Genomic DNA, 27,732 nt, shown 5'->3' on the forward strand with positions numbered 1-27,732 from the left:
GAAACAGCCTGCATGTTTTCCTTGCAGCAATGTCTTGACAGGCACTTTGTGAAAGCCAGCAGACACAGGCGCTGAGGAGAGAGGAGGCTTGTGAGAAAGCTGCATTTGCTCAGCATTTTCTGGCTGATGTTGTGGCCTCAGTCTGCAGCACTCTTGCTGAGAGCGGCTCTTCCTGTGACTCAGCTGAGAGAGCTTTGTAATTTCTTTCCTTCTTTTTCCGTGTGCTAGCGCCCAAAGTACGAAGATGATGGCAATGCTGAACACAGAGGGCTCCTGGTTTTGAGAGCCCTTCTGCCCCTTTCTTAAGAATTTCCTGAGTAAGGGAGAAATGAGTGGACAGGAGAAACTGGACGCTCCTGTTGTCTCACTCCCAAGCCCTCATGCAGGTCGAGGGGGCTCTGGCCCATCTCCGTGATGGTGGGGAACTGCAGGAAACAGCCAGGGCCAGAGAGGTTTCACAAAGCTCACCCCTTTAGCTATTGATCAATCTTCTGCTTTTGTTAGTTCAGCAACACCTCTGTTCTGGTTTGGTTTTGCAGCACTGAATTCTTTCTCTGCATTTCTCTGAATGCTTTCTCTAGGAAGTCAGTACACACCCAGACCGACTGCCCGTCCAAACATGCGGCAGTTCAGGTCTCCGGATGCGGGGAGTGTCTGAGCCTCTTGCTGCCATCGGCGGGGGGCAGAGAGACTGCTTGCGTGAGGTGCGAGCAGGTGGACGACCTGGTCCGCATGGTGGCGGAGCTCAAGGAGGAGGTGCAGAGGTTGAGGGATATCAGGGAGTGCGAGCGGGAGATAGACTGGTGGAGCGACTCCCTGCAGGACTGGAGGGAGAGGGACCAGGGTGAGACGCTCCAAAGGGGGGTGGACCCCCTGCCCTGTCGCCATCGGGCAGAGGGAGGGGACCTGCGAGTTGAGGAGGAATGGAGACAGGTCCCTGCTCGACCTCGCAGGAGATGCCCTCCCCTTCCGGTGCCGCCTTCCCAGGTGCCCTTGAACAATAGGTTTGAGGCCCTGGAGCTGGAGAGACCGGTGGGTGAGGATGAGGTAGGAAGCCTACCCAGGAGGATGCCTGAGGTGAGGAAGTTGACTCCACGCCTCAGGACTGCCTCCACCAAGAAAGAAAGAAGGGTGATCGTTGTGGGCGACTCCCTCCTCAGGGGAATGGAGGGCCCTATTTGTTGGCCTGACCCCACACATAGGGAAGTCTGCTGCCTCCCTGGGGCCAGGGTCAGAGACATTACCAGGAAGCTTCCAAACCTGGTTCGCCCCTCTGACTATTACCCGCTTTTGATAGTCCAGGCTGGCAGCGACGATGTTGAAAAGAGAAGCCTCAAGGCTATCAAACAGGACTATAGGGGGCTGGGACGATTGGTGGAGGGAGCGGGAGTGCAGGTGGTGTTTTTGTCCATCCCTACGGGGGAAGGGAGAGGCACGGAGAGGACATGGAAAGCTCGCGTGGTTAATAGGTGGCTCAGAGGCTGGTGCCAGCACAGAAATTTTGGGTTTTTTCACCATGGGGAGCTTTACTCGGCACCCGGCCTGATGGCCCCAGACGGGTCCCTATCTCCAAGGGGAAAACGGATCCTAGGCCAGGAGCTGGCGGGGCTCATAGAGAGCGCTTTAAACTAGGTAAGAAGGGGGACGGGGCTCAAACAAGGCTTGTTGGAGCTGTGCCGGGGGAAACAATGGCTAGGCCGGGGAAGAAGGCGATGGCCCAGCTGAAGTGCATCTACACTAATGCACGCAGCATGGGTAACAAACAGGAGGAGCTGGAAGCCATCGTGCAGCAGGCAGGCTAGGACTTGGTTGCCATCACGGAGACGTGGTGGGACCGCTCCCACGACTGGAGTGCTGCAATGCCTGGCTATCGGCTCTTCAGGAGGGACAGGCAGCACAGAGGGGGTGGTGGCGTGGCTCTCTACATCAGAGAATCTTTTGATGTTGTGGAACTCCAGGCTGGGAATGATAAGGTTGAAACCCTGTGGGTTAGGATCCGCGGGAAGGCCGGCAAGGCTAGCATCCTGGTCGGGGTCTGTTATAGACCGCCGAACCAGGATGAGGAGACGGATGAGGAGTTTTATAGGCAACTGACAGAAGTTGCAAAATCGTCGGCGCTTGTCCTCGTGGGGGACTTCAACTTCCCGGACATATCCTGGAAACACAACACGGCACAGAGAAAGCAGTCTAGGAGGTTTCTGGAGAGCGTGGGAGATAGCTTCCTGACGCAGCTGGTCAGTGAACCTACCAGGGGTGGTGCCCCGCTAGACCTTCTCTTCACAAACAGAGAAGGACTGGTGGGAGATGTGGTGGTCGGAAACTGTCTTGGGCAGAGTGACCACGAAATGGTAGAGTTCTCTATTCTTGGTGAGGCCAGGAAGGGGACCAGTAAAACTGCTGCATTGGACTTCCGGAGGGCTGACTTTGAGCTGCTCAGGACGCTGGTTGGCCGAGTCCCTTGGGAGGCGGTTCTGAAGGGCAGAGGAGTCCAGGAAGGCTGGGCGCTCCTCAGGAAGGAAATCGTGATGGCACAGGAGCGGTCCGTCCCCACGTGTCCAAAGACGAGCCGGCATGGAAGAAGACCGGCCTGGCTCAACAGAGAGTTGCGGCTTGTGCTTAGCAGAAAAAAGAGGGTTTATAATCTTTGGAGAAAAGGGCAGGCCACTGAGGAGGACTACAAGGATGTAGCGAGGCTGTGCAGGGAGAAAATTAGAAAGGCCAAAGCTCATCTGGAGCTCAACCTGGCTACTGCCGTTAAAGACAACAAAAAATCCTTTTACAAATATATCAACGCGAAACGGAGGACTAAGGAGAATCTCCATCCTTTACTGGATGCGAGGGGAAACCTAGTTACTAAGGATGAGGAAAAGGCTGAGGTGCTTAATGCCGCCTTTGCCTCAGTCTTTAGCGGCAATACCGGTTGTTCTCTGGATACCCAGTGCCCTGAGCTGGTGGAAGGGGATGGGGAGCAGGATGTGGCCTTCGCTATCCATGAGGAAATGGTTGGCGACCTGCTACGGAGCTTGGATGTGCGCAAGTCGATGGGGCCGGATGGGATGCACCCGAGGGTACTGAAAGAACTGGCGGAGGAGCTGGCCGAGGCACTTTCCATCATTTATCGGCAGTCCTGGCTATCGGGGGAGGTCCCAGTTGACTGGCGGCTAGCCAATGTGACGCCCATCTATAAGAAGGGCCGCAGGGCAGACCCGGGGAGCTATAGGCCTGTCAGTTTGACCTCAGTAAGGCTTTTGACACCGTTCCCCACAACATTCTCCTCAAGAAACTGGCTGCTCGGGGCTTGGACTGGCGTACGCTTCGCTGGGTTAGAAACTGGCTGGATGGCCGGGCCCAGAGAGTTGTGGTGAATGGAGTCAAATCTGGTTGGAGGCCGGTCACTAGTGGTGTCCCCCAGGGCTCGGTACTGGGGCCGGTCCTCTTTAATATCTTTATCGATGATCTGGATGAGGGCGTCCAGTGCACCCTCAGTAAGTTTGCAGATGACACCAAGCTAAGTGCGTGTGTCGATCTGCTCAAGGGCAGGAAGGCTCTGCAGGAGGATCTGGATAGGCTGGAGCGATGGGCTGAGGTCAACTGTATGAAGTTCAACAAGGCCAAGTGCCGGGTCCTGCACCTGGGGCGCAACAACCCCAAGCAGAGCTACAGGCTGGGAGATGAGTGGCTGGAAAGCTGCCTGGCCGAGAGGGACCTGGGAGTATTGGTTGATAGTCGGCTGAATATGAGCCAGCAGTGTGCCCAGGTGGCCAAGAAGGCCAACGGCATCCTGGCCTGCATAAGAAGCAGTGTGGCCAGCAGGTCTAGGGAAGTGATTGTGCCCCTGTACTCGGCTCTGGTGAGGCCGCACCTCGAGTACTGTGTTCAGTTTTGGGCCCCTCGCTACAGGAAGGACATGGACGTGCTCGAGCGAGTCCAGAGAAGGGCGACCAAGCTGGTGAGGGGTCTGGAGAACAAGCCTTACGAGGAGCGGCTGAGGGAGCTGGGCTTGTTCAGCCTGGAGAAGAGGAGGCTCAGGGGCGACCTTATCGCTCTCTACAGTTACCTTAAAGGAGGCTGTAGAGAGGTGGGGGTTGGTCTGTTCTCCTACGTGCCTGGTGACAGGACGAGGGGGAATGGGCGAAAGTTGCGACAGGGGAGTTTTAGGTTGGATGTTAGGACGTACTTCTTTACCGAAAGGGTTATTAAGCATTGGAACGGGCTGCCCAGGGAGGTGGTGGAGTCACCATCCCTGGAGGTCTTTAAAAGACGTTTAGATGTAGAGCTTAGCGATATGGTTTAGTGGAGTACTTAGTGTTAGGTCGGAGGTTGGACTCGATGATCTTGAGGTCTCTTCCAACCTAGAAATCTGTGATACTGTGATACTGTGAATTCATTAGAGAGCAGAAGTGGGGGACAGCCCTGCTCTTGTGAGAGAGCCTGAGGAACCCCTAACAGTGCCGAAGGGCAGCAAAAGTACGATTGATACCAAGATCATGTAAAATCCTTTTTTCTCTCTTTCTCTTCCCCCATTTCTTTTTTATGTATTTACTTATTTATTTATTTTGAGGGGATGCATGAATGAGAACCCTTTATTGTAAATACCGTGCATCTGAAAAGGTGAGCCTTCAGGCAGACGTACTGGCAAGCTTTGGCTCAGCCCCAGAACTACATCATCGTTGGCATAAGCACGACTGGTTGGGCAGAGGGCTGTGACTGGAGTGCTGCGAGGGACGGTTCTAGGCTCATCAGGAGGGATAGGCAGGGCAGGTGAGGCAGGGGGCTGGCGCAATGACACGGTTGAGAGCCTCTGAGTGAGGATTAAGGGACAAACCAATAATGCGGATGTTGTTGTGGGAGTTGGAGACGGCCTCCCATCCCGAGTGACTACACGGATGGGTGGTTCAACAAGGAATTAGGCAATGTCTCCAGATCAGCTGCCCTTGTCCCTAAGTGGGTGGGTGACTTTGGGTTGCCAGATGTTAGCAGGGAATGACAAGAAGCAGACACAAACAGGTCCAGGAAATTCCTAAAGCACCTCGATGATAACTTCTTGATCCAGGTACTAAGGGAGCTGACTCGGAAAGGTGCCCTTCTAGATTGCTGCTTGTAAACCGAGAATGTCTCCTGCGTGAAGTGGCGAATGGCAGCCATCTTGGCTACGGTGGCCACAAAGACGTCGAGCTGAAAATCTTTGGTGATAGGAAGAAAACTGCCAGTAAAACTTCCACCAGTGGCTGTGCCACTGCCGCAGACTCACCACCGGGTGCCGCCTCAGCACAGGTTGGTGGAGCCAGAGTGCTCTGGGGGGGTGGTGGTGGGATTTGTGTCCCCTCATCTTTGGGGAGCACCACGTTGTCCTCTGAGGGGAGTGGCGGCTGCCCCCTGCTCCTGGTCAGGTTCCAGGGAGCAGGGAGCAGCTGCCCCGGGAGCGGAGGATTCAGGAGAAGCGGTGGTGGGGGACCGGGGTGGGTGGGGGCCTGCAGCAGGCAGGAGCCTGTGGGGTGCAGGGGCTCCCTGTGCGGCATGGCCCCCAGGCCTCAGCTCCAGCGGCTGTGGGGCACCAGTGTCCCCATCACCATGGGCTGACCCCAGACACAGATGGGGGGACACGGAGGAGCAGCGGATAGGGGCAGCACCGCAGGTGGGAGCAGCACCACACGAACTGTGAGCCCGGCACCCCAGACCAGGCATTGGCCTTAGGCAGCGGGTGGAGGATGGTGGGGATGTGAGCGGGCTGGTATGGGATCAGCATCGCTCCAGGGATGGGGGCAGCAAGCAGGCCCTGGAGACAGGGGTGGGGGTAGTTTGGGGTACTTTCAGGTTAGTAGGGTTTCCTTGGTTTTCCACCTCCTCTCTTTTGCAGGGGTGCCAATGCTGCTCCCGTCTGTGGTGGAAGCGGGCCCTGTGGTACCGCCACTGGTACCATGGAGCTGTGATGGGGAGCCAATGGGCCGGCTGTCTGTAGGGGTCCCCAGGAGGTGCCTGTCTGGGGTGTTCGCGGTGGGTTGGGGGATGCTGGGGCTGGGGCTGCTGGTACTGGAGTTGCCAATACCAGCATGGGCTGGGGAAGCTGGGGCTGGGCGTGCTGGCACCAAGTTGGGGATGCTGCTACCAGTCCTGGACAGAGATGCCGGTAGTGGTGCTGGGACCTTGTGGAGATACCAATAGTGGAGCTGGGGGCAATCAGGGTGCTGGAGGTGGTACTGGAAGCGGGACAGTGATGTTGGTACTCGGGTGGTGATGCTCTTACTGGGGCCATGTTGCTGGTACTAGGACAGATTTGGTGGGGCATCTCCACTGGTACTGGGATGCTGATGCTTGTACTGGGACAGCAGTGCACGTAGTGGGACAGCTGTGCTTGGAACTGGGACGGTGATTGTGCACCTCAAAGACTGGTCAGCCCCTAGGAAGTAATGGCTGCATTCAGAGGCGGGGAAGAAGAAAAAACAGGTTCAACAAAAAGAGCAAAGATCAGCCACGCTTCTCACGGCATCTGCCTTTGCAAAGGCAAGTGCCCTTCAAAGCCCACAGACATCGTGTCAGCTCCTTCAACTGGCTGCCAGCCTGCGACTTGCCACCCGCAGAGCATGAATGCCATCACCTTGGCAATTCAGGAAATCACTAGGTAACATTCCCTAGTCTCAAAGACAGATTCTGTAGCCGGATAAATCACCATTGGAAATCGGGTAAAACAAGAGTTTTACTTGAAAGCCTATGAGCAAGAAGTGTAAGCTGAAATGCAGAATTTCTTCAGAACTTTGCTGTGACACTGTGCCAAGCCGTGAGGTCACAACACCTCTCCGTGATGCTGCGAGGGCCATGAGGTCCCAACGCTGCTCCGTGACACCGTGAGGGCTGCAAGGTCACAATAGCTCTCGGTGATGCAGTGCTGGGCCGTGAGGTCCTGACACCCCATTGTGACGCTGGGTCAGGCCACAGGCACTGCTCCGCACCGGTCCTGACAGCAGCACTAGCTGCAGCTGCAGCGGCGGTGGTGGAAGCATGGTGCGAGTGTGGGGAGCCACGGCCCCTGCCTGCGTCCTCTTCCTCCTCCTGGTGGCCCTGTGTGCCTGGGGTGCCCAGGCTGCGCCATGGCGACCACCGGGAGCAGGTGGGTGGGCAGGGCCGGGGCCAACACCAAACCCTGGGCGGCATGGTGCTGCGCGGCACGCATATGGATGGAGGGGACGGGGACGGGATAGCAGCAGGGCCGGGCGGGCACCGCGGGCAGGGGGCAGGCAGGAGGCAGAAGCCCCGCAGGGTGGCACGGTGGGGCCGTGGCTGCTGCGGGGTTGTTTCCTGCCGGGGGGGCCGTGAGTGGCGCTGGGGCCGAGAAGCCTGGGTCTGAGCCCCTGTGGGGCTGAGGCCGCTGGCCCCTCTTGGGAAACTTCCACCTGCATCTTTGTCCCGTGACATTGCCTCAGCCCCCTCAGTCACTGCAGGGTGCTGGGGAAGAGGGAGAGCACAGCATGCCATGGCAACTTCTCTCATCTCTGCTTGATTTTAGATGATGATGGTGTTGCTTCTCCATATCCAGCTTCTCAGCTGGATCATGGTTTGGAGCCTCAGGAGGATCCCCGAGGTACGTTGCGAGTGTGCTTCCTTGAAGGAAGATGGCTAATGGGCTGTAATAGTTTATTCAGGGTCTTCCAAGTGCGTTTGTGCCTTGAGGGGGCTTGCACAAATGAGCCCTGAATATTTCTTCACTTGGAGAGATGCCACCCCTGCCCCTCTCCACAGAGAGGGAAGAACCCAGGCTTTTCTTCCTATTTGGGCCATGTCATTACCTGAGCCCCAGCCAGTGCCTCCCGGTCACTGAGGAAGAGGCAGGCCCCAAGAGGCAATGGAAGCTCCCCTTACCTGTGTCTGATCCCACTTGTGCCCACAGGCAGTACTGGTCAAGTGCCTCCATGGAATCCTGCTCCTGAGCCTGCCAGTATGGGTCCCACAGGTGGTAAGTTGTCCGTGTTCATTTCCTTGCTGTTTGTTAACGGTCTGTTGAGCTAGCTCAGCAAGGGTTCAGCTGCTCACTGGCCAGGGGGCTTCTCCATGACAAACATGGATGATCATTTTTCCCGGGGTCTGCACGCTCCCCCTGCAGTGGGGTCTTCCTTTGTGTCCAGCAGAGATCTTCCCGTAAGAAACACCTGAGGGGCCACACCTTTGGCGGCATGCTCCCTGCGGGGTGTTGCGCACAGCCTGGAGAGAGGATTTGGGAAGAGGCCAAGAGGGAGCCTCCAGCTCAGCAGGCCCCTTTGCGGCTTTGGAAATCCTGGCTCGTGTCTGGGTCCCACATCCTTGCCTGAGCCCCCTCCAGTCGCTGCAGGTCACTAAGGAAGAGGTAGATCACACCATGCAAGGGGAATGTTTCTCTTCTGTGCTTGATTGCAGCAGTTCTCGTAGGCTCTGGCTACTCGACACCTCAGCCTGATGTGGACCACGAGCCTCAGGTTAATCTGCCAGGTAAGTCAGCGGAAGGAAGGAGCATCTAGGTGCTGCAGAGCCAGCAGGCACCTTGCGCTTGAGTTGAGACCTGGGGTGGGCACGGGGAGGGCCCTTCTCCGGGCGGCTCCACGCATGCTTAGTTTGTACCAGCACGGTGCCACTGCAGGCACCCAGCAACTGTTTGCAAGATGCTCTTGAGTGGCAGGGAGAGACGAGTACCATGGAGCAGTCCCCTCTTTGAACTGCATTCTCTGTCACTCTGGTCAGAAGGAGTATGTTGACGTAGTTCACAGGAGGGACTCCACTTGTGTTTACAGATGGGACCGAAGGCAAAGGTGATCCAGGTTCCCAGATGGGTTCCAGGACTGAAGCTCTGGGAGATGGCCTGGGTAAGTTGTGGCTTTTGACTTCCTTTGAGAGCTGCCAGTTCAAAGCCCAAACGTCAGCCAGGCATCTCTGCAGGTGGGAGGGTATAGACCGGCACGTGTGTGTGCCCTGTCAAGGCACGAGCCCTGGTATGCTCTCCTACTGAGCTATTGATGTAGATGGCGCTGGGACAGAAACTTCTCACGGGTCTTTGGTTGCAGAAGTGTCCCCAGGGAGGGCTTTGCCAGATCCTCGGCTGCTTCCGGCGCTGGAGCCCAGCTGGTATCCCAGGGGTGGGTAGTCATTTCACTGACTTCACAAACTAAGCCCTGGTTCTCCAAATTGCACTGGTGCCAAAGTTAACTTCCTACTTTCTCTTCAGGTCCTCTAAGAGCAAAGGACAATGCTGAAATAAGAAAATCTTCCCCAACATCCTCTGACATCGTAGAGGATATCATAAAGGAGTTAGAGGAGGCAGCACCTGGTGGGTATATTTCTCTCTGTCCGCCATAAGACTTGGGAAGGTGAGGTTCTAAATCCATGTGTGGACACACCGTAACCTGCACAGCAGGAAGGGATGGATCAGAGCGGAGACACTCAATTTCACACCTAGCAGGCACTGGTGAGCCTCAGAGAAGGCCGAGAGCCTCTGCTGCCGCTTGTGGGTCACGCCGTGTCCCAGGGGCAGCTGCTAGCCCAGCATTACCATTACTGGTCCGAGCTGTTCCGTGCAAACATTGGTATCCAGCCAGCAGCAAAGGGCTTCTGCTGAACTTGTGTTCAGCTCCCGCACAGCGCTGCTTGCAGCTGGGCGAGTTCAAGGCAGGAGGCACATCCCAAGCAGTGCTTGCTGTCCCCTGAGCAGGGAGACACATGTCACCAGAGGGAAGAGCACCCTTGGGCAGAGGAGGGAAAGCGCAGGCAGATTTGGGGCAGCGGCTGGGATCGAAGCAGCCCAGCCCAGCCCTCTCGTTCTCCTTGATGTCTGAGGATTCTCGGTGACAGCCTGCAGGCAGGGGCGAGTTCAAGCTGCACACCCAGCTTGATGCCCGACCCCTAACTTGTAGGAGCTGAAAGGAAAGGCACTTACCTCAGTCTCAGCTGATTTAGCTGTCCACTTCTAGTTGGGTTTCAAATGACTTGGCCAAACGTCTTGGGATGGAGTCAGCATAATGGGATGGACATGCTTCTCAGAAGGGCTGTTCCTGCCTCTGAACTGGATGCAGCTTTTTTATGTCCTCTTTGAAGGCACGAATTGAGCGTCATCTTGCAGTGTACCAAAAATGCACTATGTGCGATGTGAACAAGAAGATCTCCTGCAATCTCCTGGTCTCGCAGCAGGCCAGATTTTGCTGTCTGTGCTGGTAGACTGCCAGGAGTCGAACACTTAGATTTTTCTTTGTGAATGACATGTTGTTTGGAGTAGTGAGTACCTCCCCCAGAAGCCCAGGCCGTAGCTTCTAAACTTTAGGGATGTCTTTTGAGAAGCACTACCTTCCAAAGATACCGTCCTCGAAAGGAGGAGCAGTTCCTTATAGTCACACTGTCCTGCTTTCTTTCTAAAGGGCTGGTTAGAGAGACTGTGCCGAAGGAGGTGCTTTGGCAACGAAGCGGTCGCAGGCTGCCGCTCCCTGGCAAAAGAACAGAGGCAATGAAGTCAACTGCCACACGAGGTAAAGGCTGTTTCTTGGTCATCCGCTGTCACCAGCCAGAACCAGCATGCGTGTGCAGGTTCTTGCCCTGGTACCCGCTCTTGCAGCTCATGTCAGCAGCCAAACCCAAGAGTGTCAGTAGGCAGCAAGTGTTGCAGAGGAAGTCAGGAGTGGCTCCCTGAGGATGGCTGTCTTCCCCGGGCTGTGACAGCAGTGCAGCGGAGGGACGCTCACAAAGCTCTGTGGCTGTGGTTAGAGAGGGGTCACCTCCCAGCGCACCCAGTTCCCAGGGATTTTGGAACTTTGCTCTTGGGGGAACAAGGCCGTCAGAAGCCCACTGAGCAGACAATGGGAAACGGGACCCCTCCTGTGAGCTGAGGCCCAGAGTGATGCCCTGACTCAGTACAGATGGGGCACTGCCTCACTGGCACTCCTGGGCTCCCGAATTTTGTTCAGTTTTGTCCCTAAGGCTCCGAGTGTGCCTCGAGCAGCGAAGGTGGGCAAGCGCCTAAGAACTTTGAGAACTCCAAAGAGCTGGGGGAGCAAACCTGAGACACTGGGCTCTCAGCATTATGGCAGGGAAAACAAAGGATGGAGGGAAAACAAAGCTGAGAGGCAAAAGGGAGGCTCCAGAGTGCCTTGAGTTGCAGTGCCTTTGGCAGATTCCCCAGCTTCTGCTGAACCTCAGGAAGCATTGCGGCCTGAGGATTTTCACTTGCTCAAAGATGCTAACCAAATGAAACAGAACACTTCCTGGCAATGTCAGACCTCCTGTGAGATTACCAGTAGTGCGCAGGACACGGCAATGTCCACAATTGTTCTTGCAGGCGTGGATGGGGAGAACAATGCAAACACTGCAAAGCCCCAGAATTTCCGAAGGTACTGCATAGAAGGCGCTGTGGCAGTCTTGGTTCCCTTCCTCGTGCTTGTGACAGTTGCGTGCTGCGTGCTTATCTGGTGTTGGCGGCAGGAAAACCGGTGAGTTGTTGTTCCCCCGCTCCCTCTCCTCCTCTCCCCCTCCCAAATTCTTTACCGTATCTTTGTTAACATTATTATATGGCTGCTGCCAGCCAGGAAGCAGTTGTCGTTAGCGTATTGTGAAGTGAGCAGTTAGTTTTTGACCAGACTCTTCTGAAATTTCTGCTGTCCAGTGTTTTAGGTGGCCTCTAATTCCTGGGCATTCTGTTCTGGAGCCCATTTTTCTGTTGCTGGTCTTAGCGAAGCTTGGCCCTTCCGCAGCAAGAGCAGAGCCAGGGACAGCCGTAGGCAAAGCAAGGCCAGGAAGAGAAATGCAGGAGCTGAGAGAGAGTGCCATCAGAGAGAGAAGCGCAGCAGTGCCAGTTCCCCCCCAGCACAAGGCACCCTGTTCTGGGACGCCCTGAATTGCAGGTGTCCGCCTCAGCCAAGGTGTGCCAGCTCCTGGGAGCATGGGGATGAGCCCTGCCAGCTGCTGGCATTGCCTTGGAGAGGGGCAGTCAGTGTGTCACAGCCGCACCTGAGCGCTGCCAGCGTGCGTGTCTTCAGCACACACAGAGCTTGTGTGTTTAATTACACATCCCAAAGAGCGGATGGGCAGCACCTCACCGAACAGGGAGCCGAGGCCGTCACCTTGTTGGTCCAGGGCCAGGGCCGGGCAGGGAGCTGAGTACTGGTCCTTGCAAGGCGCTCTGAAAAAGGGCAGTCGGTGGCTGTGGTGACTGGGCCATGCAGAGCCCGGCTGTGGACCCCTGTCTCTGCGGGCGCCAGGTCTTCTTGCTGGGACAGCACGTGCAGAGCAGGCAGGTCAGGATGGCTGGCGAGGCACTGGGGAGGAGACAAGCTGGGGCAGGATGTGGAGGGGAGCAGAGTCCCAGCGGAGGGCACAGGGCACCCTGTTTTCTGCACAGAGCATGTGTGCCCACAGCTCACGCACAGCCGGATGCCTGCACCCCGCTGCCTCGCACCCGCCTGGCACCGCAGCCGCAGCACGGCCTCAGCAAATTCCTGTCTCCGCAGGCGCCTCGCCGCAGCCCAGGCAGCCCAGACTGACACCCGCAGCCGCTCCGTGAGCCCCTACAGGCAGCCTGACCACCGTCGTACGCCTGAGAGCCAGGCCCGACACCAGCGGCCACCATCAGTGCCTGGAAGACCGACCCGCCTGCCACCAGCCCGGCCTCCACGGCCCCCACGCACGGCAGCAGACCAATGGAAGGCACGCGACCGGCCCAGTATCCCCCAGTCCTCGTGGACACAGACATCACCTCCACGGCCCCCTCCACCCTCTTCCAAGGGCTGGGGCAGGCCCCCCCGGGATGCAGCCTTGGCCACACTTCTAATAAATATTGAATAATACAGCACAGCAGTCCGGGTCTTATGTACAGCAACACCCAGGAACCCACAGCAGGACTTTGTGACTGATCGAAAAGTAACCCTGAGGGTCCTCGGTGCTGGGGGTCAGCCAGACTGTGCCCACCATGCAGGGAACGCAGGGGAAGGGAGCTGGGGAGCAGCACAGCAGGAGCAGACAGAAGGGCTGTGAGCGCGGCAGCGACCCTGCACAGCGCTCACCCGAGAACCCCCTGCTCAAACTGGCAGTGCCGCAGCCACACACAAGCTCGGGCCCTTCCTGATCCTGGGCCGAGGCCAGGCTCCCCACAGCCAGCCCTCCTCAGGTCCTGACACTGCACGGATGGCCGATTTTGGCCAGGGTGCCCCATGCCAACGCTCCTACGGCTCAGCTCTCCTCAAGGAGTACAAGAAAAAATTTCTAACTCTTTGGAGTCAGGGCTGGGATTGCCACACGCTGGCACAAGCAACTGGAACCAGAGGGGAGACCCGAGGTGCTGCCACCACCAAAGGTAAGAGATCCTCATTTGAAAAATCTCACTTGAGGGTGGCCGTCTCCTCCCATGTGGCTCCTTGGAGGAGCAGAAAGCTCGGGTCGAGCTCCGGAGTCCCCTCTGGGGGTGAGGATGAGTTGTCTCCCCGTGGATGGGCCCAGGGTTGGAGGGCACAGGGCTGAAGCTCTGTCTTCTCGGGGACAGCCAAGCCTCACCTTCTGTCCTTTGCCATGTACAGGCCTCAGCTTCTTCCTCCCTCAGATTTGTCTGGGGCCAGAAGCCGAAGGAGAGAAGGCTCTCAGTTAACGGTTAACCGGTGCACGGTTAACGGTTGGACCTGATCATCTTGTTAGCATTCACGAAGACACATAAGCCACAAAGTGATGATATGAAGGTGCTTTTATTAGGCGCTGGAAGTTAGGGGCATGCCTGCCCAAATCTAACTTCGTCCGATTTGTTCACTCAGTTCTCTTTTATCTCCTAAAATATTACATATGCATTAAGTTTTACAACACATCTATGCATATTCATTTCCTAGCTCCTCCTAGCCCCGCTTTGTATGCTAATTATCTAATCAGTCCTTCTGTGCTTGCATATCACTCTCTGGTGGTCGTCCGGGTGGTCGTCGGGATGAAGTAAGATGTCTTCATCAGAGCTGAACTTTTTACCTTTACCTACCAGTAAATTCTCTGATGATTGCCCGTGTGGGATCTGTACCACTTGTGTCCATGGTACCTGGTCCTCCCTTTTTCTTCTAGATCCTTTTTGGTGGGCTACCAATATCCCTTTATCCAATTTTGGATATACCAATGTTTCTCTTATCCCATAATCTGTTGCTATTTTCATGTGTTACTATGCACCGGTAGTTTCCTTCGTTGACATTAATAACACTAAACAGGGTTAGGGTGGTAGCTCCTCTCAGTTGTAGGCCTAGTTCTGGGGTATTACTTACGTACGCCTTCCCCTTCCGTGCAGCCTTCAATCCTGTATTGTCCCCGGCTGTGTTTATGTCTATTTCCTGGCTCTGTCCGGAGTCATTTATTTTCCCCCAGACCACCTGTAGAGAGCTAATTGTTATTGGTTTATCGTCGTGCATTCCACATTCCAAAGTAACATTTTCTCCTTTGAATATTTCCTCTTTCTTATATTTTTCTGGTATTTCTAGGAGCCCAATTACAAGGTATTTACACAAAACAATTACTGTTGTCGTTACCGTTGTTAAGAACCCCGACATTGTATGGTTATATGCGCCTCATCTGTAGTTTTGTATCTCCGATTGCTCGCACCGACCAAAGTTCAGGAACCTTTTTCACCCGAGTGTAATGAATCCAAGCATCCACCCCTTCTACCTTTACAGCTGTAAAAGTAGTCAATAATACTTGATAAGGTTCGGCCCACCGTTCTTTCAGGGGTTCTTCATTCCAGTTTTTGATGTACACTCGGTCGCCTGGCTGAATGTCGTGGACAGGGTTTTCCAGTGACAACGGTCGGTTCCACACCAAAACACTTCGATGTTGAGCTAAAGTTTTGCCAAGAGACAATACATAATTATAAACATCCTGGTTCCCTGTTATGTGCATATTAGGATTTGGTTCTGAGGATTCATAAGGCTTTCCATATATAATCTCGTATGGGCTTACTGCCATTCCACTCCTTGGCTTTATCCTTATTCTCAGTAAGGCTATAGGCAAAGCTTGTGGCCATTGTATTTTGGCTTCCTGGCAGATTTTACTGATCTGTCCCTTTAGTGTTTGGTTCACCCTTTCTACCTGTCCACTAGATTGGGGTCCCCATGCAGTATGTAAATGCCAAGAAATTCCTAATAGCCGGCTTACGTCTTTAACCACAGATGCAACAAAGTGCGGTCCCCTATCCGAGGATATTCCTAACGGTACCCCGAACCTCAGAATGATTTCCCGCAAGAACCATTTTACTGTCTCTTTAGCTTGATTGGTGCGACAGGGAAGGGCTTCTGGCCATCCGGAAAAGGTGTCAACCCCTACTAACAAATACCTATATCCCCTAGTCCTAGGTAACTCTACAAAATCAACTTGCCAGTAATCTCCTGGTTCTATCCCTACTCTCACTCTTCCCATTTCAGCATGTTTTCTTGCTACTGGATTATTTTTCAAACAAATCTCACACTTTGACGTTACTGATTTTGCCACTGTTAACATATGTGTAGAGATAATGCTACGTTTTAAAAATGTTACCATTGCCTCTGCACCCCAGTGACACTCATTATGTCTTGTCTGAAGTATTTCTCGCATCACCAAGGGGGGTATTACTACCTGGCCCGTAGCGGTCACATACCATCCATCAGAGTTCTTTCGGGCCTTTAGGAGATTTGCTAATTTCTCATCCTCTGGCGAATATCTTGCTTCCTTGGGAAGATTAAGACGAGCGGGGCCTACCTTGAGTGGTACCAGAGCCATCACATTCCACACCTTCTGAGCAATTTGTCGAGCTGCTCGATCTGCCAACCGATTCCCTTCTGATATCTTTGAGGTTCCTCCTTGATGGGCTTTGCAGTGCATGATAGCCACTTGTTTTGGTTTTTGTACCGCATTTATCAGACTTAACACCTCCTCGTGATATTGGATTATATCACGATTATATTGGCCCCTTGTGAGGACAACAGCCCTCTTTCTTTCCATAATACTCCATGAACGTGGACCACTCCAAAGGCATACTTTGAATCTGTCCAAATATTTCCCATCTTTCCTTTACTCAGTTCCAGTGCTCGAGTTAGGGCTAACAGTTCTGCTCGCTGTGCTGATGTTCCAGGTGGTAAAGGTTTTGCTTCGATTACTGTCTTCAGGATTGTTACTGCATACCCTGCATATCGTGCTCCATTCTTCACAAAACTACTACCATCAGTAAAAAGTTCCCAGTCATACCTTTCAAGGGGTACATCCTTCAAATCTTCAATCAAATCCATTCAGATCTTCAATCTCAGAGATCTTCTCCAACCTAAGTGATTCCATGATAGTTCAGCAAGTGTCAAACTGTCCAAACAAATTCTGTCATACAAAAAGGCAGAAGTAAGTCCTTTAAAAGGTTATAGTTATAATTTGGAAAGAAGGAAGATCAGCTATTAAGACTAGAGATGTAAATCCTAGAAAGGGAAAATGCTAAAAGAGTTTGGAAGAAATCTTCTGACTGGTCTTAAACGCTCCGTTGCACTTCGAGGGAAACTCATTAACTCTTTAAGGACTGAAGCTGAAAGTACAAGTTTTGTGTCCTGAAGGGCATAAAATTATTGGAGAGTGTCCAGAGGAGGTTGCTGAAGATGGTGAAAGGTCTGGTGGGCAAGAGGTGTGAGGAGCAGCTGAAGTCTCTTGGTTTGTTCAGCCGAGAGAAGAGGCGACTGAGGGGAGGCCTCATGGCGGCCCTCAGCTTCCTGAGGAGGGGAGTGGAGGGGCAGGCGCTGATCTCTTCTCTCTGGGGACGCGAGGGAACAGCACGGAGCTGGGACAGGGCAGGTTCAGGCTGGGCGTTAGGAAAGGGTTCTTCCCTGTGAGGGTGGCTGCCAATACTGATGCCTTGTTTGAGAAGCGTCCCATGGTGGTGGTTCTTCCAAATCCAGGTCACAGAAGAAGCAGAGAAACAGCCTGCATGTTTTCCTTGCAGCAATGTCTTGACAGGCACTTTGTGAAAGCCAGCAGACACAGGCGCTGAGGAGAGAGGAGGCTTGTGAGAAAGCTGCATTTGCTCAGCATTTTCTGGCTGATGTTGTGGCCTCAGTCTGCAGCACTCTTGCTGAGAGCGGCTCTTCCTGTGACTCAGCTGAGAGAGCTTTGTAATTTCTTTCCTTCTTTTTCCGTGTGCTAGCGCCCAAAGTACGAAGATGATGGCAATGCTGAACACAGAGGGCTCCTGGTTTTGAGAGCCCTTCTGCCCCTTTCTTAAGAATTTCCTGAGTAAGGGAGAAATGAGTGGACAGGAGAAACTGGACGCTCCTGTTGTCTCACTCCCAAGCCCTCATGCAGGTCGAGGGGGCTCTGGCCCATCTCCGTGATGGTGGGGAACTGCAGGAAACAGCCAGGGCCAGAGAGGTTTCACAAAGCTCACCCCTTTAGCTATTGATCAATCTTCTGCTTTTGTTAGTTCAGCAACACCTCTGTTCTGGTTTGGTTTTGCAGCACTGAATTCTTTCTCTGCATTTCTCTGAATGCTTTCTCTAGGAAGTCAGTACACACCCAGACCGACTGCCCGTCCAAACATGCGGCAGTTCAGGTCTCCGGATGCGGGGAGTGTCTGAGCCTCTTGCTGCCATCGGCGGGGGGCAGAGAGACTGCTTGCGTGAGGTGCGAGCAGGTGGACGACCTGGTCCGCATGGTGGCGGAGCTCAAGGAGGAGGTGCAGAGGTTGAGGGATATCAGGGAGTGCGAGCGGGAGATAGACTGGTGGAGCGACTCCCTGCAGGACTGGAGGGAGAGGGACCAGGGTGAGACGCTCCAAAGGGGGGTGGACCCCCTGCCCTGTCGCCATCGGGCAGAGGGAGGGGACCTGCGAGTTGAGGAGGAATGGAGACAGGTCCCTGCTCGACCTCGCAGGAGATGCCCTCCCCTTCCGGTGCCGCCTTCCCAGGTGCCCTTGAACAATAGGTTTGAGGCCCTGGAGCTGGAGAGACCGGTGGGTGAGGATGAGGTAGGAAGCCTACCCAGGAGGATGCCTGAGGTGAGGAAGTTGACTCCACGCCTCAGGACTGCCTCCACCAAGAAAGAAAGAAGGGTGATCGTTGTGGGCGACTCCCTCCTCAGGGGAATGGAGGGCCCTATTTGTTGGCCTGACCCCACACATAGGGAAGTCTGCTGCCTCCCTGGGGCCAGGGTCAGAGACATTACCAGGAAGCTTCCAAACCTGGTTCGCCCCTCTGACTATTACCCGCTTTTGATAGTCCAGGCTGGCAGCGACGATGTTGAAAAGAGAAGCCTCAAGGCTATCAAACAGGACTATAGGGGGCTGGGACGATTGGTGGAGGGAGCGGGAGTGCAGGTGGTGTTTTTGTCCATCCCTACGGGGGAAGGGAGAGGCACGGAGAGGACATGGAAAGCTCGCGTGGTTAATAGGTGGCTCAGAGGCTGGTGCCAGCACAGAAATTTTGGGTTTTTTCACCATGGGGAGCTTTACTCGGCACCCGGCCTGATGGCCCCAGACGGGTCCCTATCTCCAAGGGGAAAACGGATCCTAGGCCAGGAGCTGGCGGGGCTCATAGAGAGCGCTTTAAACTAGGTAAGAAGGGGGACGGGGCTCAAACAAGGCTTGTTGGAGCTGTGCCGGGGGAAACAATGGCTAGGCCGGGGAAGAAGGCGATGGCCCAGCTGAAGTGCATCTACACTAATGCACGCAGCATGGGTAACAAACAGGAGGAGCTGGAAGCCATCGTGCAGCAGGCAGGCTAGGACTTGGTTGCCATCACGGAGACGTGGTGGGACCGCTCCCACGACTGGAGTGCTGCAATGCCTGGCTATCGGCTCTTCAGGAGGGACAGGCAGCACAGAGGGGGTGGTGGCGTGGCTCTCTACATCAGAGAATCTTTTGATGTTGTGGAACTCCAGGCTGGGAATGATAAGGTTGAAACCCTGTGGGTTAGGATCCGCGGGAAGGCCGGCAAGGCTAGCATCCTGGTCGGGGTCTGTTATAGACCGCCGAACCAGGATGAGGAGACGGATGAGGAGTTTTATAGGCAACTGACAGAAGTTGCAAAATCGTCGGCGCTTGTCCTCGTGGGGGACTTCAACTTCCCGGACATATCCTGGAAACACAACACGGCACAGAGAAAGCAGTCTAGGAGGTTTCTGGAGAGCGTGGGAGATAGCTTCCTGACGCAGCTGGTCAGTGAACCTACCAGGGGTGGTGCCCCGCTAGACCTTCTCTTCACAAACAGAGAAGGACTGGTGGGAGATGTGGTGGTCGGAAACTGTCTTGGGCAGAGTGACCACGAAATGGTAGAGTTCTCTATTCTTGGTGAGGCCAGGAAGGGGACCAGTAAAACTGCTGCATTGGACTTCCGGAGGGCTGACTTTGAGCTGCTCAGGACGCTGGTTGGCCGAGTCCCTTGGGAGGCGGTTCTGAAGGGCAGAGGAGTCCAGGAAGGCTGGGCGCTCCTCAGGAAGGAAATCGTGATGGCACAGGAGCGGTCCGTCCCCACGTGTCCAAAGACGAGCCGGCATGGAAGAAGACCGGCCTGGCTCAACAGAGAGTTGCGGCTTGTGCTTAGCAGAAAAAAGAGGGTTTATAATCTTTGGAGAAAAGGGCAGGCCACTGAGGAGGACTACAAGGATGTAGCGAGGCTGTGCAGGGAGAAAATTAGAAAGGCCAAAGCTCATCTGGAGCTCAACCTGGCTACTGCCGTTAAAGACAACAAAAAATCCTTTTACAAATATATCAACGCGAAACGGAGGACTAAGGAGAATCTCCATCCTTTACTGGATGCGAGGGGAAACCTAGTTACTAAGGATGAGGAAAAGGCTGAGGTGCTTAATGCCGCCTTTGCCTCAGTCTTTAGCGGCAATACCGGTTGTTCTCTGGATACCCAGTGCCCTGAGCTGGTGGAAGGGGATGGGGAGCAGGATGTGGCCTTCGCTATCCATGAGGAAATGGTTGGCGACCTGCTACGGAGCTTGGATGTGCGCAAGTCGATGGGGCCGGATGGGATGCACCCGAGGGTACTGAAAGAACTGGCGGAGGAGCTGGCCGAGGCACTTTCCATCATTTATCGGCAGTCCTGGCTATCGGGGGAGGTCCCAGTTGACTGGCGGCTAGCCAATGTGACGCCCATCTATAAGAAGGGCCGCAGGGCAGACCCGGGGAGCTATAGGCCTGTCAGTTTGACCTCAGTAAGGCTTTTGACACCGTTCCCCACAACATTCTCCTCAAGAAACTGGCTGCTCGGGGCTTGGACTGGCGTACGCTTCGCTGGGTTAGAAACTGGCTGGATGGCCGGGCCCAGAGAGTTGTGGTGAATGGAGTCAAATCTGGTTGGAGGCCGGTCACTAGTGGTGTCCCCCAGGGCTCGGTACTGGGGCCGGTCCTCTTTAATATCTTTATCGATGATCTGGATGAGGGCGTCCAGTGCACCCTCAGTAAGTTTGCAGATGACACCAAGCTAAGTGCGTGTGTCGATCTGCTCAAGGGCAGGAAGGCTCTGCAGGAGGATCTGGATAGGCTGGAGCGATGGGCTGAGGTCAACTGTATGAAGTTCAACAAGGCCAAGTGCCGGGTCCTGCACCTGGGGCGCAACAACCCCAAGCAGAGCTACAGGCTGGGAGATGAGTGGCTGGAAAGCTGCCTGGCCGAGAGGGACCTGGGAGTATTGGTTGATAGTCGGCTGAATATGAGCCAGCAGTGTGCCCAGGTGGCCAAGAAGGCCAACGGCATCCTGGCCTGCATAAGAAGCAGTGTGGCCAGCAGGTCTAGGGAAGTGATTGTGCCCCTGTACTCGGCTCTGGTGAGGCCGCACCTCGAGTACTGTGTTCAGTTTTGGGCCCCTCGCTACAGGAAGGACATGGACGTGCTCGAGCGAGTCCAGAGAAGGGCGACCAAGCTGGTGAGGGGTCTGGAGAACAAGCCTTACGAGGAGCGGCTGAGGGAGCTGGGCTTGTTCAGCCTGGAGAAGAGGAGGCTCAGGGGCGACCTTATCGCTCTCTACAGTTACCTTAAAGGAGGCTGTAGAGAGGTGGGGGTTGGTCTGTTCTCCTACGTGCCTGGTGACAGGACGAGGGGGAATGGGCGAAAGTTGCGACAGGGGAGTTTTAGGTTGGATGTTAGGACGTACTTCTTTACCGAAAGGGTTATTAAGCATTGGAACGGGCTGCCCAGGGAGGTGGTGGAGTCACCATCCCTGGAGGTCTTTAAAAGACGTTTAGATGTAGAGCTTAGCGATATGGTTTAGTGGAGTACTTAGTGTTAGGTCGGAGGTTGGACTCGATGATCTTGAGGTCTCTTCCAACCTAGAAATCTGTGATACTGTGATACTGTGAATTCATTAGAGAGCAGAAGTGGGGGACAGCCCTGCTCTTGTGAGAGAGCCTGAGGAACCCCTAACAGTGCCGAAGGGCAGCAAAAGTACGATTGATACCAAGATCATGTAAAATCCTTTTTTCTCTCTTTCTCTTCCCCCATTTCTTTTTTATGTATTTACTTATTTATTTATTTTGAGGGGATGCATGAATGAGAACCCTTTATTGTAAATACCGTGCATCTGAAAAGGTGAGCCTTCAGGCAGACGTACTGGCAAGCTTTGGCTCAGCCCCAGAACTACATCATCATTGGCATAAGCACGACTGGTTGGGCAGAGGGCTGTGACTGGAGTGCTGCGAGGGACGGTTCTAGGCTCATCAGGAGGGATAGGCAGGGCAGGTGAGGCAGGGGGCTGGCGCAATGACACGGTTGAGAGCCTCTGAGTGAGGATTAAGGGACAAACCAATAATGCGGATGTTGTTGTGGGAGTTGGAGACGGCCTCCCATCCCGAGTGACTACACGGATGGGTGGTTCAACAAGGAATTAGGCAATGTCTCCAGATCAGCTGCCCTTGTCCCTAAGTGGGTGGGTGACTTTGGGTTGCCAGATGTTAGCAGGGAATGACAAGAAGCAGACACAAACAGGTCCAGGAAATTCCTAAAGCACCTCGATGATAACTTCTTGATCCAGGTACTAAGGGAGCTGACTCGGAAAGGTGCCCTTCTAGATTGCTGCTTGTAAACCGAGAATGTCTCCTGCGTGAAGTGGCGAATGGCAGCCATCTTGGCTACGGTGGCCACAAAGACGTCGAGCTGAAAATCTTTGGTGATAGGAAGAAAACTGCCAGTAAAACTTCCACCAGTGGCTGTGCCACTGCCGCAGACTCACCACCGGGTGCCGCCTCAGCACAGGTTGGTGGAGCCAGAGTGCTCTGGGGGGGTGGTGGTGGGATTTGTGTCCCCTCATCTTTGGGGAGCACCACGTTGTCCTCTGAGGGGAGTGGCGGCTGCCCCCTGCTCCTGGTCAGGTTCCAGGGAGCAGGGAGCAGCTGCCCCGGGAGCGGAGGATTCAGGAGAAGCGGTGGTGGGGGACCGGGGTGGGTGGGGGCCTGCAGCAGGCAGGAGCCTGTGGGGTGCAGGGGCTCCCTGTGCGGCATGGCCCCCAGGCCTCAGCTCCAGCGGCTGTGGGGCACCAGTGTCCCCATCACCATGGGCTGACCCCAGACACAGATGGGGGGACACGGAGGAGCAGCGGGTAGGGGCAGCACCGCAGGTGGGAGCAGCACCACACGAACTGTGAGCCCGGCACCCCAGACCAGGCATTGGCCTTAGGCAGCGGGTGGAGGATGGTGGGGATGTGAGCGGGCTGGTATGGGATCAGCATCGCTCCAGGGATGGGGGCAGCAAGCAGGCCCTGGAGACAGGGGTGGGGGTAGTTTGGGGTACTTTCAGGTTAGTAGGGTTTCCTTGGTTTTCCACCTCCTCTCTTTTGCAGGGGTGCCAATGCTGCTCCCGTCTGTGGTGGAAGCGGGCCCTGTGGTACCGCCACTGGTACCATGGAGCTGTGATGGGGAGCCAATGGGCCGGCTGTCTGTAGGGGTCCCCAGGAGGTGCCTGTCTGGGGTGTTCGCGGTGGGTTGGGGGATGCTGGGGCTGGGGCTGCTGGTACTGGAGTTGCCAATACCAGCATGGGCTGGGGAAGCTGGGGCTGGGCGTGCTGGCACCAAGTTGGGGATGCTGCTACCAGTCCTGGACAGAGATGCCGGTAGTGGTGCTGGGACCTTGTGGAGATACCAATAGTGGAGCTGGGGGCAATCAGGGTGCTGGAGGTGGTACTGGAAGCGGGACAGTGATGTTGGTACTCGGGTGGTGATGCTCTTACTGGGGCCATGTTGCTGGTACTAGGACAGATTTGGTGGGGCATCTCCACTGGTACTGGGATGCTGATGCTTGTACTGGGACAGCAGTGCACGTAGTGGGACAGCTGTGCTTGGAACTGGGACGGTGATTGTGCACCTCAAAGACTGGTCAGCCCCTAGGAAGTAATGGCTGCATTCAGAGGCGGGGAAGAAGAAAAAACAGGTTCAACAAAAAGAGCAAAGATCAGCCACGCTTCTCACGGCATCTGCCTTTGCAAAGGCAAGTGCCCTTCAAAGCCCACAGACATCGTGTCAGCTCCTTCAACTGGCTGCCAGCCTGCGACTTGCCACCCGCAGAGCATGAATGCCATCACCTTGGCAATTCAGGAAATCACTAGGTAACATTCCCTAGTCTCAAAGACAGATTCTGTAGCCGGATAAATCACCATTGGAAATCGGGTAAAACAAGAGTTTTACTTGAAAGCCTATGAGCAAGAAGTGTAAGCTGAAATGCAGAATTTCTTCAGAACTTTGCTGTGACACTGTGCCAAGCCGTGAGGTCACAACACCTCTCCGTGATGCTGCGAGGGCCATGAGGTCCCAACGCTGCTCCGTGACACCGTGAGGGCTGCAAGGTCACAATAGCTCTCGGTGATGCAGTGCTGGGCCGTGAGGTCCTGACACCCCATTGTGACGCTGGGTCAGGCCACAGGCACTGCTCCGCACCGGTCCTGACAGCAGCACTAGCTGCAGCTGCAGCGGCGGTGGTGGAAGCATGGTGCGAGTGTGGGGAGCCACGGCCCCTGCCTGCGTCCTCTTCCTCCTCCTGGTGGCCCTGTGTGCCTGGGGTGCCCAGGCTGCGCCATGGCGACCACCGGGAGCAGGTGGGTGGGCAGGGCCGGGGCCAACACCAAACCCTGGGCGGCATGGTGCTGCGCGGCACGCATATGGATGGAGGGGACGGGGACGGGATAGCAGCAGGGCCGGGCGGGCACCGCGGGCAGGGGGCAGGCAGGAGGCAGAAGCCCCGCAGGGTGGCACGGTGGGGCCGTGGCTGCTGCGGGGTTGTTTCCTGCCGGGGGGGCCGTGAGTGGCGCTGGGGCCGAGAAGCCTGGGTCTGAGCCCCTGTGGGGCTGAGGCCGCTGGCCCCTCTTGGGAAACTTCCACCTGCATCTTTGTCCCGTGACATTGCCTCAGCCCCCTCAGTCACTGCAGGGTGCTGGGGAAGAGGGAGAGCACAGCATGCCATGGCAACTTCTCTCATCTCTGCTTGATTTTAGATGATGATGGTGTTGCTTCTCCATATCCAGCTTCTCAGCTGGATCATGGTTTGGAGCCTCAGGAGGATCCCCGAGGTACGTTGCGAGTGTGCTTCCTTGAAGGAAGATGGCTAATGGGCTGTAATAGTTTATTCAGGGTCTTCCAAGTGCGTTTGTGCCTTGAGGGGGCTTGCACAAATGAGCCCTGAATATTTCTTCACTTGGAGAGATGCCACCCCTGCCCCTCTCCACAGAGAGGGAAGAACCCAGGCTTTTCTTCCTATTTGGGCCATGTCATTACCTGAGCCCCAGCCAGTGCCTCCCGGTCACTGAGGAAGAGGCAGGCCCCAAGAGGCAATGGAAGCTCCCCTTACCTGTGTCTGATCCCACTTGTGCCCACAGGCAGTACTGGTCAAGTGCCTCCATGGAATCCTGCTCCTGAGCCTGCCAGTATGGGTCCCACAGGTGGTAAGTTGTCCGTGTTCATTTCCTTGCTGTTTGTTAACGGTCTGTTGAGCTAGCTCAGCAAGGGTTCAGCTGCTCACTGGCCAGGGGGCTTCTCCATGACAAACATGGATGATCATTTTTCCCGGGGTCTGCACGCTCCCCCTGCAGTGGGGTCTTCCTTTGTGTCCAGCAGAGATCTTCCCGTAAGAAACACCTGAGGGGCCACACCTTTGGCGGCATGCTCCCTGCGGGGTGTTGCGCACAGCCTGGAGAGAGGATTTGGGAAGAGGCCAAGAGGGAGCCTCCAGCTCAGCAGGCCCCTTTGCGGCTTTGGAAATCCTGGCTCGTGTCTGGGTCCCACATCCTTGCCTGAGCCCCCTCCAGTCGCTGCAGGTCACTAAGGAAGAGGTAGATCACACCATGCAAGGGGAATGTTTCTCTTCTGTGCTTGATTGCAGCAGTTCTCGTAGGCTCTGGCTACTCGACACCTCAGCCTGATGTGGACCACGAGCCTCAGGTTAATCTGCCAGGTAAGTCAGCGGAAGGAAGGAGCATCTAGGTGCTGCAGAGCCAGCAGGCACCTTGCGCTTGAGTTGAGACCTGGGGTGGGCACGGGGAGGGCCCTTCTCCGGGCGGCTCCACGCATGCTTAGTTTGTACCAGCACGGTGCCACTGCAGGCACCCAGCAACTGTTTGCAAGATGCTCTTGAGTGGCAGGGAGAGACGAGTACCATGGAGCAGTCCCCTCTTTGAACTGCATTCTCTGTCACTCTGGTCAGAAGGAGTATGTTGACGTAGTTCACAGGAGGGACTCCACTTGTGTTTACAGATGGGACCGAAGGCAAAGGTGATCCAGGTTCCCAGATGGGTTCCAGGACTGAAGCTCTGGGAGATGGCCTGGGTAAGTTGTGGCTTTTGACTTCCTTTGAGAGCTGCCAGTTCAAAGCCCAAACGTCAGCCAGGCATCTCTGCAGGTGGGAGGGTATAGACCGGCACGTGTGTGTGCCCTGTCAAGGCACGAGCCCTGGTATGCTCTCCTACTGAGCTATTGATGTAGATGGCGCTGGGACAGAAACTTCTCACGGGTCTTTGGTTGCAGAAGTGTCCCCAGGGAGGGCTTTGCCAGATCCTCGGCTGCTTCCGGCGCTGGAGCCCAGCTGGTATCCCAGGGGTGGGTAGTCATTTCACTGACTTCACAAACTAAGCCCTGGTTCTCCAAATTGCACTGGTGCCAAAGTTAACTTCCTACTTTCTCTTCAGGTCCTCTAAGAGCAAAGGACAATGCTGAAATAAGAAAATCTTCCCCAACATCCTCTGACATCGTAGAGGATATCATAAAGGAGTTAGAGGAGGCAGCACCTGGTGGGTATATTTCTCTCTGTCCGCCATAAGACTTGGGAAGGTGAGGTTCTAAATCCATGTGTGGACACACCGTAACCTGCACAGCAGGAAGGGATGGATCAGAGCGGAGACACTCAATTTCACACCTAGCAGGCACTGGTGAGCCTCAGAGAAGGCCGAGAGCCTCTGCTGCCGCTTGTGGGTCACGCCGTGTCCCAGGGGCAGCTGCTAGCCCAGCATTACCATTACTGGTCCGAGCTGTTCCGTGCAAACATTGGTATCCAGCCAGCAGCAAAGGGCTTCTGCTGAACTTGTGTTCAGCTCCCGCACAGCGCTGCTTGCAGCTGGGCGAGTTCAAGGCAGGAGGCACATCCCAAGCAGTGCTTGCTGTCCCCTGAGCAGGGAGACACATGTCACCAGAGGGAAGAGCACCCTTGGGCAGAGGAGGGAAAGCGCAGGCAGATTTGGGGCAGCGGCTGGGATCGAAGCAGCCCAGCCCAGCCCTCTCGTTCTCCTTGATGTCTGAGGATTCTCGGTGACAGCCTGCAGGCAGGGGCGAGTTCAAGCTGCACACCCAGCTTGATGCCCGACCCCTAACTTGTAGGAGCTGAAAGGAAAGGCACTTACCTCAGTCTCAGCTGATTTAGCTGTCCACTTCTAGTTGGGTTTCAAATGACTTGGCCAAACGTCTTGGGATGGAGTCAGCATAATGGGATGGACATGCTTCTCAGAAGGGCTGTTCCTGCCTCTGAACTGGATGCAGCTTTTTTATGTCCTCTTTGAAGGCACGAATTGAGCGTCATCTTGCAGTGTACCAAAAATGCACTATGTGCGATGTGAACAAGAAGATCTCCTGCAATCTCCTGGTCTCGCAGCAGGCCAGATTTTGCTGTCTGTGCTGGTAGACTGCCAGGAGTCGAACACTTAGATTTTTCTTTGTGAATGACATGTTGTTTGGAGTAGTGAGTACCTCCCCCAGAAGCCCAGGCCGTAGCTTCTAAACTTTAGGGATGTCTTTTGAGAAGCACTACCTTCCAAAGATACCGTCCTCGAAAGGAGGAGCAGTTCCTTATAGTCACACTGTCCTGCTTTCTTTCTAAAGGGCTGGTTAGAGAGACTGTGCCGAAGGAGGTGCTTTGGCAACGAAGCGGTCGCAGGCTGCCGCTCCTGGCAAAAGAACAGAGGCAATGAAGTCAACTGCCACACGAGGTAAAGGCTGTTTCTTGGTCATCCGCTGTCACCAGCCAGAACCAGCATGCGTGTGCAGGTTCTTGCCCTGGTACCCGCTCTTGCAGCTCATGTCAGCAGCCAAACCCAAGAGTGTCAGTAGGCAGCAAGTGTTGCAGAGGAAGTCAGGAGTGGCTCCCTGAGGATGGCTGTCTTCCCCGGGCTGTGACAGCAGTGCAGCGGAGGGACGCTCACAAAGCTCTGTGGCTGTGGTTAGAGAGGGGTCACCTCCCAGCGCACCCAGTTCCCAGGGATTTTGGAACTTTGCTCTTGGGGGAACAAGGCCGTCAGAAGCCCACTGAGCAGACAATGGGAAACGGGACCCCTCCTGTGAGCTGAGGCCCAGAGTGATGCC

The 27,732-nt window shown here is 55.2% G+C and overlaps 1 protein-coding gene across 17 annotated transcripts; it reads left to right on the forward strand.

Annotated features, from left to right (window-relative positions):
- The first annotated feature begins 1,493 nt into the window (after positions 1-1,493).
- LOC136790687 (uncharacterized) lies at positions 1,494-27,312 on the forward strand. Of its 17 annotated transcripts, XM_066996015.1 has the most exons (11): positions 3,653-5,274; positions 5,858-7,948; positions 8,386-8,457; positions 8,757-8,828; positions 9,027-9,098; positions 9,188-9,289; positions 10,371-10,478; positions 11,285-11,435; positions 12,453-13,294; positions 21,936-22,156; positions 22,740-27,312. In XM_066996015.1, the coding sequence occupies exons 2-9, from the start codon at positions 7,933-7,935 to the stop codon at positions 12,784-12,786; spliced, it is 927 nt and encodes a 308-aa protein (XP_066852116.1). In that variant the 5' UTR covers positions 3,653-5,274; positions 5,858-7,932; the 3' UTR covers positions 12,787-13,294; positions 21,936-22,156; positions 22,740-27,312. The 17 variants fall into 17 exon arrangements, with proteins under 17 accessions (XP_066852101.1, XP_066852103.1, XP_066852110.1 ...); XM_066996016.1 differs by lacking the exon at positions 21,936-22,156 and having other exon boundaries at positions 24,384-27,312; XM_066996005.1 differs by lacking the exons at positions 3,653-5,274; positions 5,858-7,948; positions 8,386-8,457; ... (4 more) ...; positions 11,285-11,435; positions 12,453-13,294 and having other exon boundaries at positions 18,376-22,156; positions 22,740-25,710; positions 25,909-25,980; positions 26,070-27,312.
- Positions 27,313-27,732: the final 420 nt, after the last annotated feature.

This window comes from Anser cygnoides, chromosome 4 (assembly GCF_040182565.1).
Source record: "Anser cygnoides isolate HZ-2024a breed goose chromosome 4, Taihu_goose_T2T_genome, whole genome shotgun sequence".
Taxonomy (NCBI): domain Eukaryota; kingdom Metazoa; phylum Chordata; class Aves; order Anseriformes; family Anatidae; genus Anser; species Anser cygnoides.

Coding starts and splice junctions, on each gene's coding strand:
- LOC136790687 (XM_066995999.1), top strand. CDS start 1,860: ATGCCTGGCTATCGGCTCTTCAGGAGGGACAGGCAGCACAGAGGGGGT.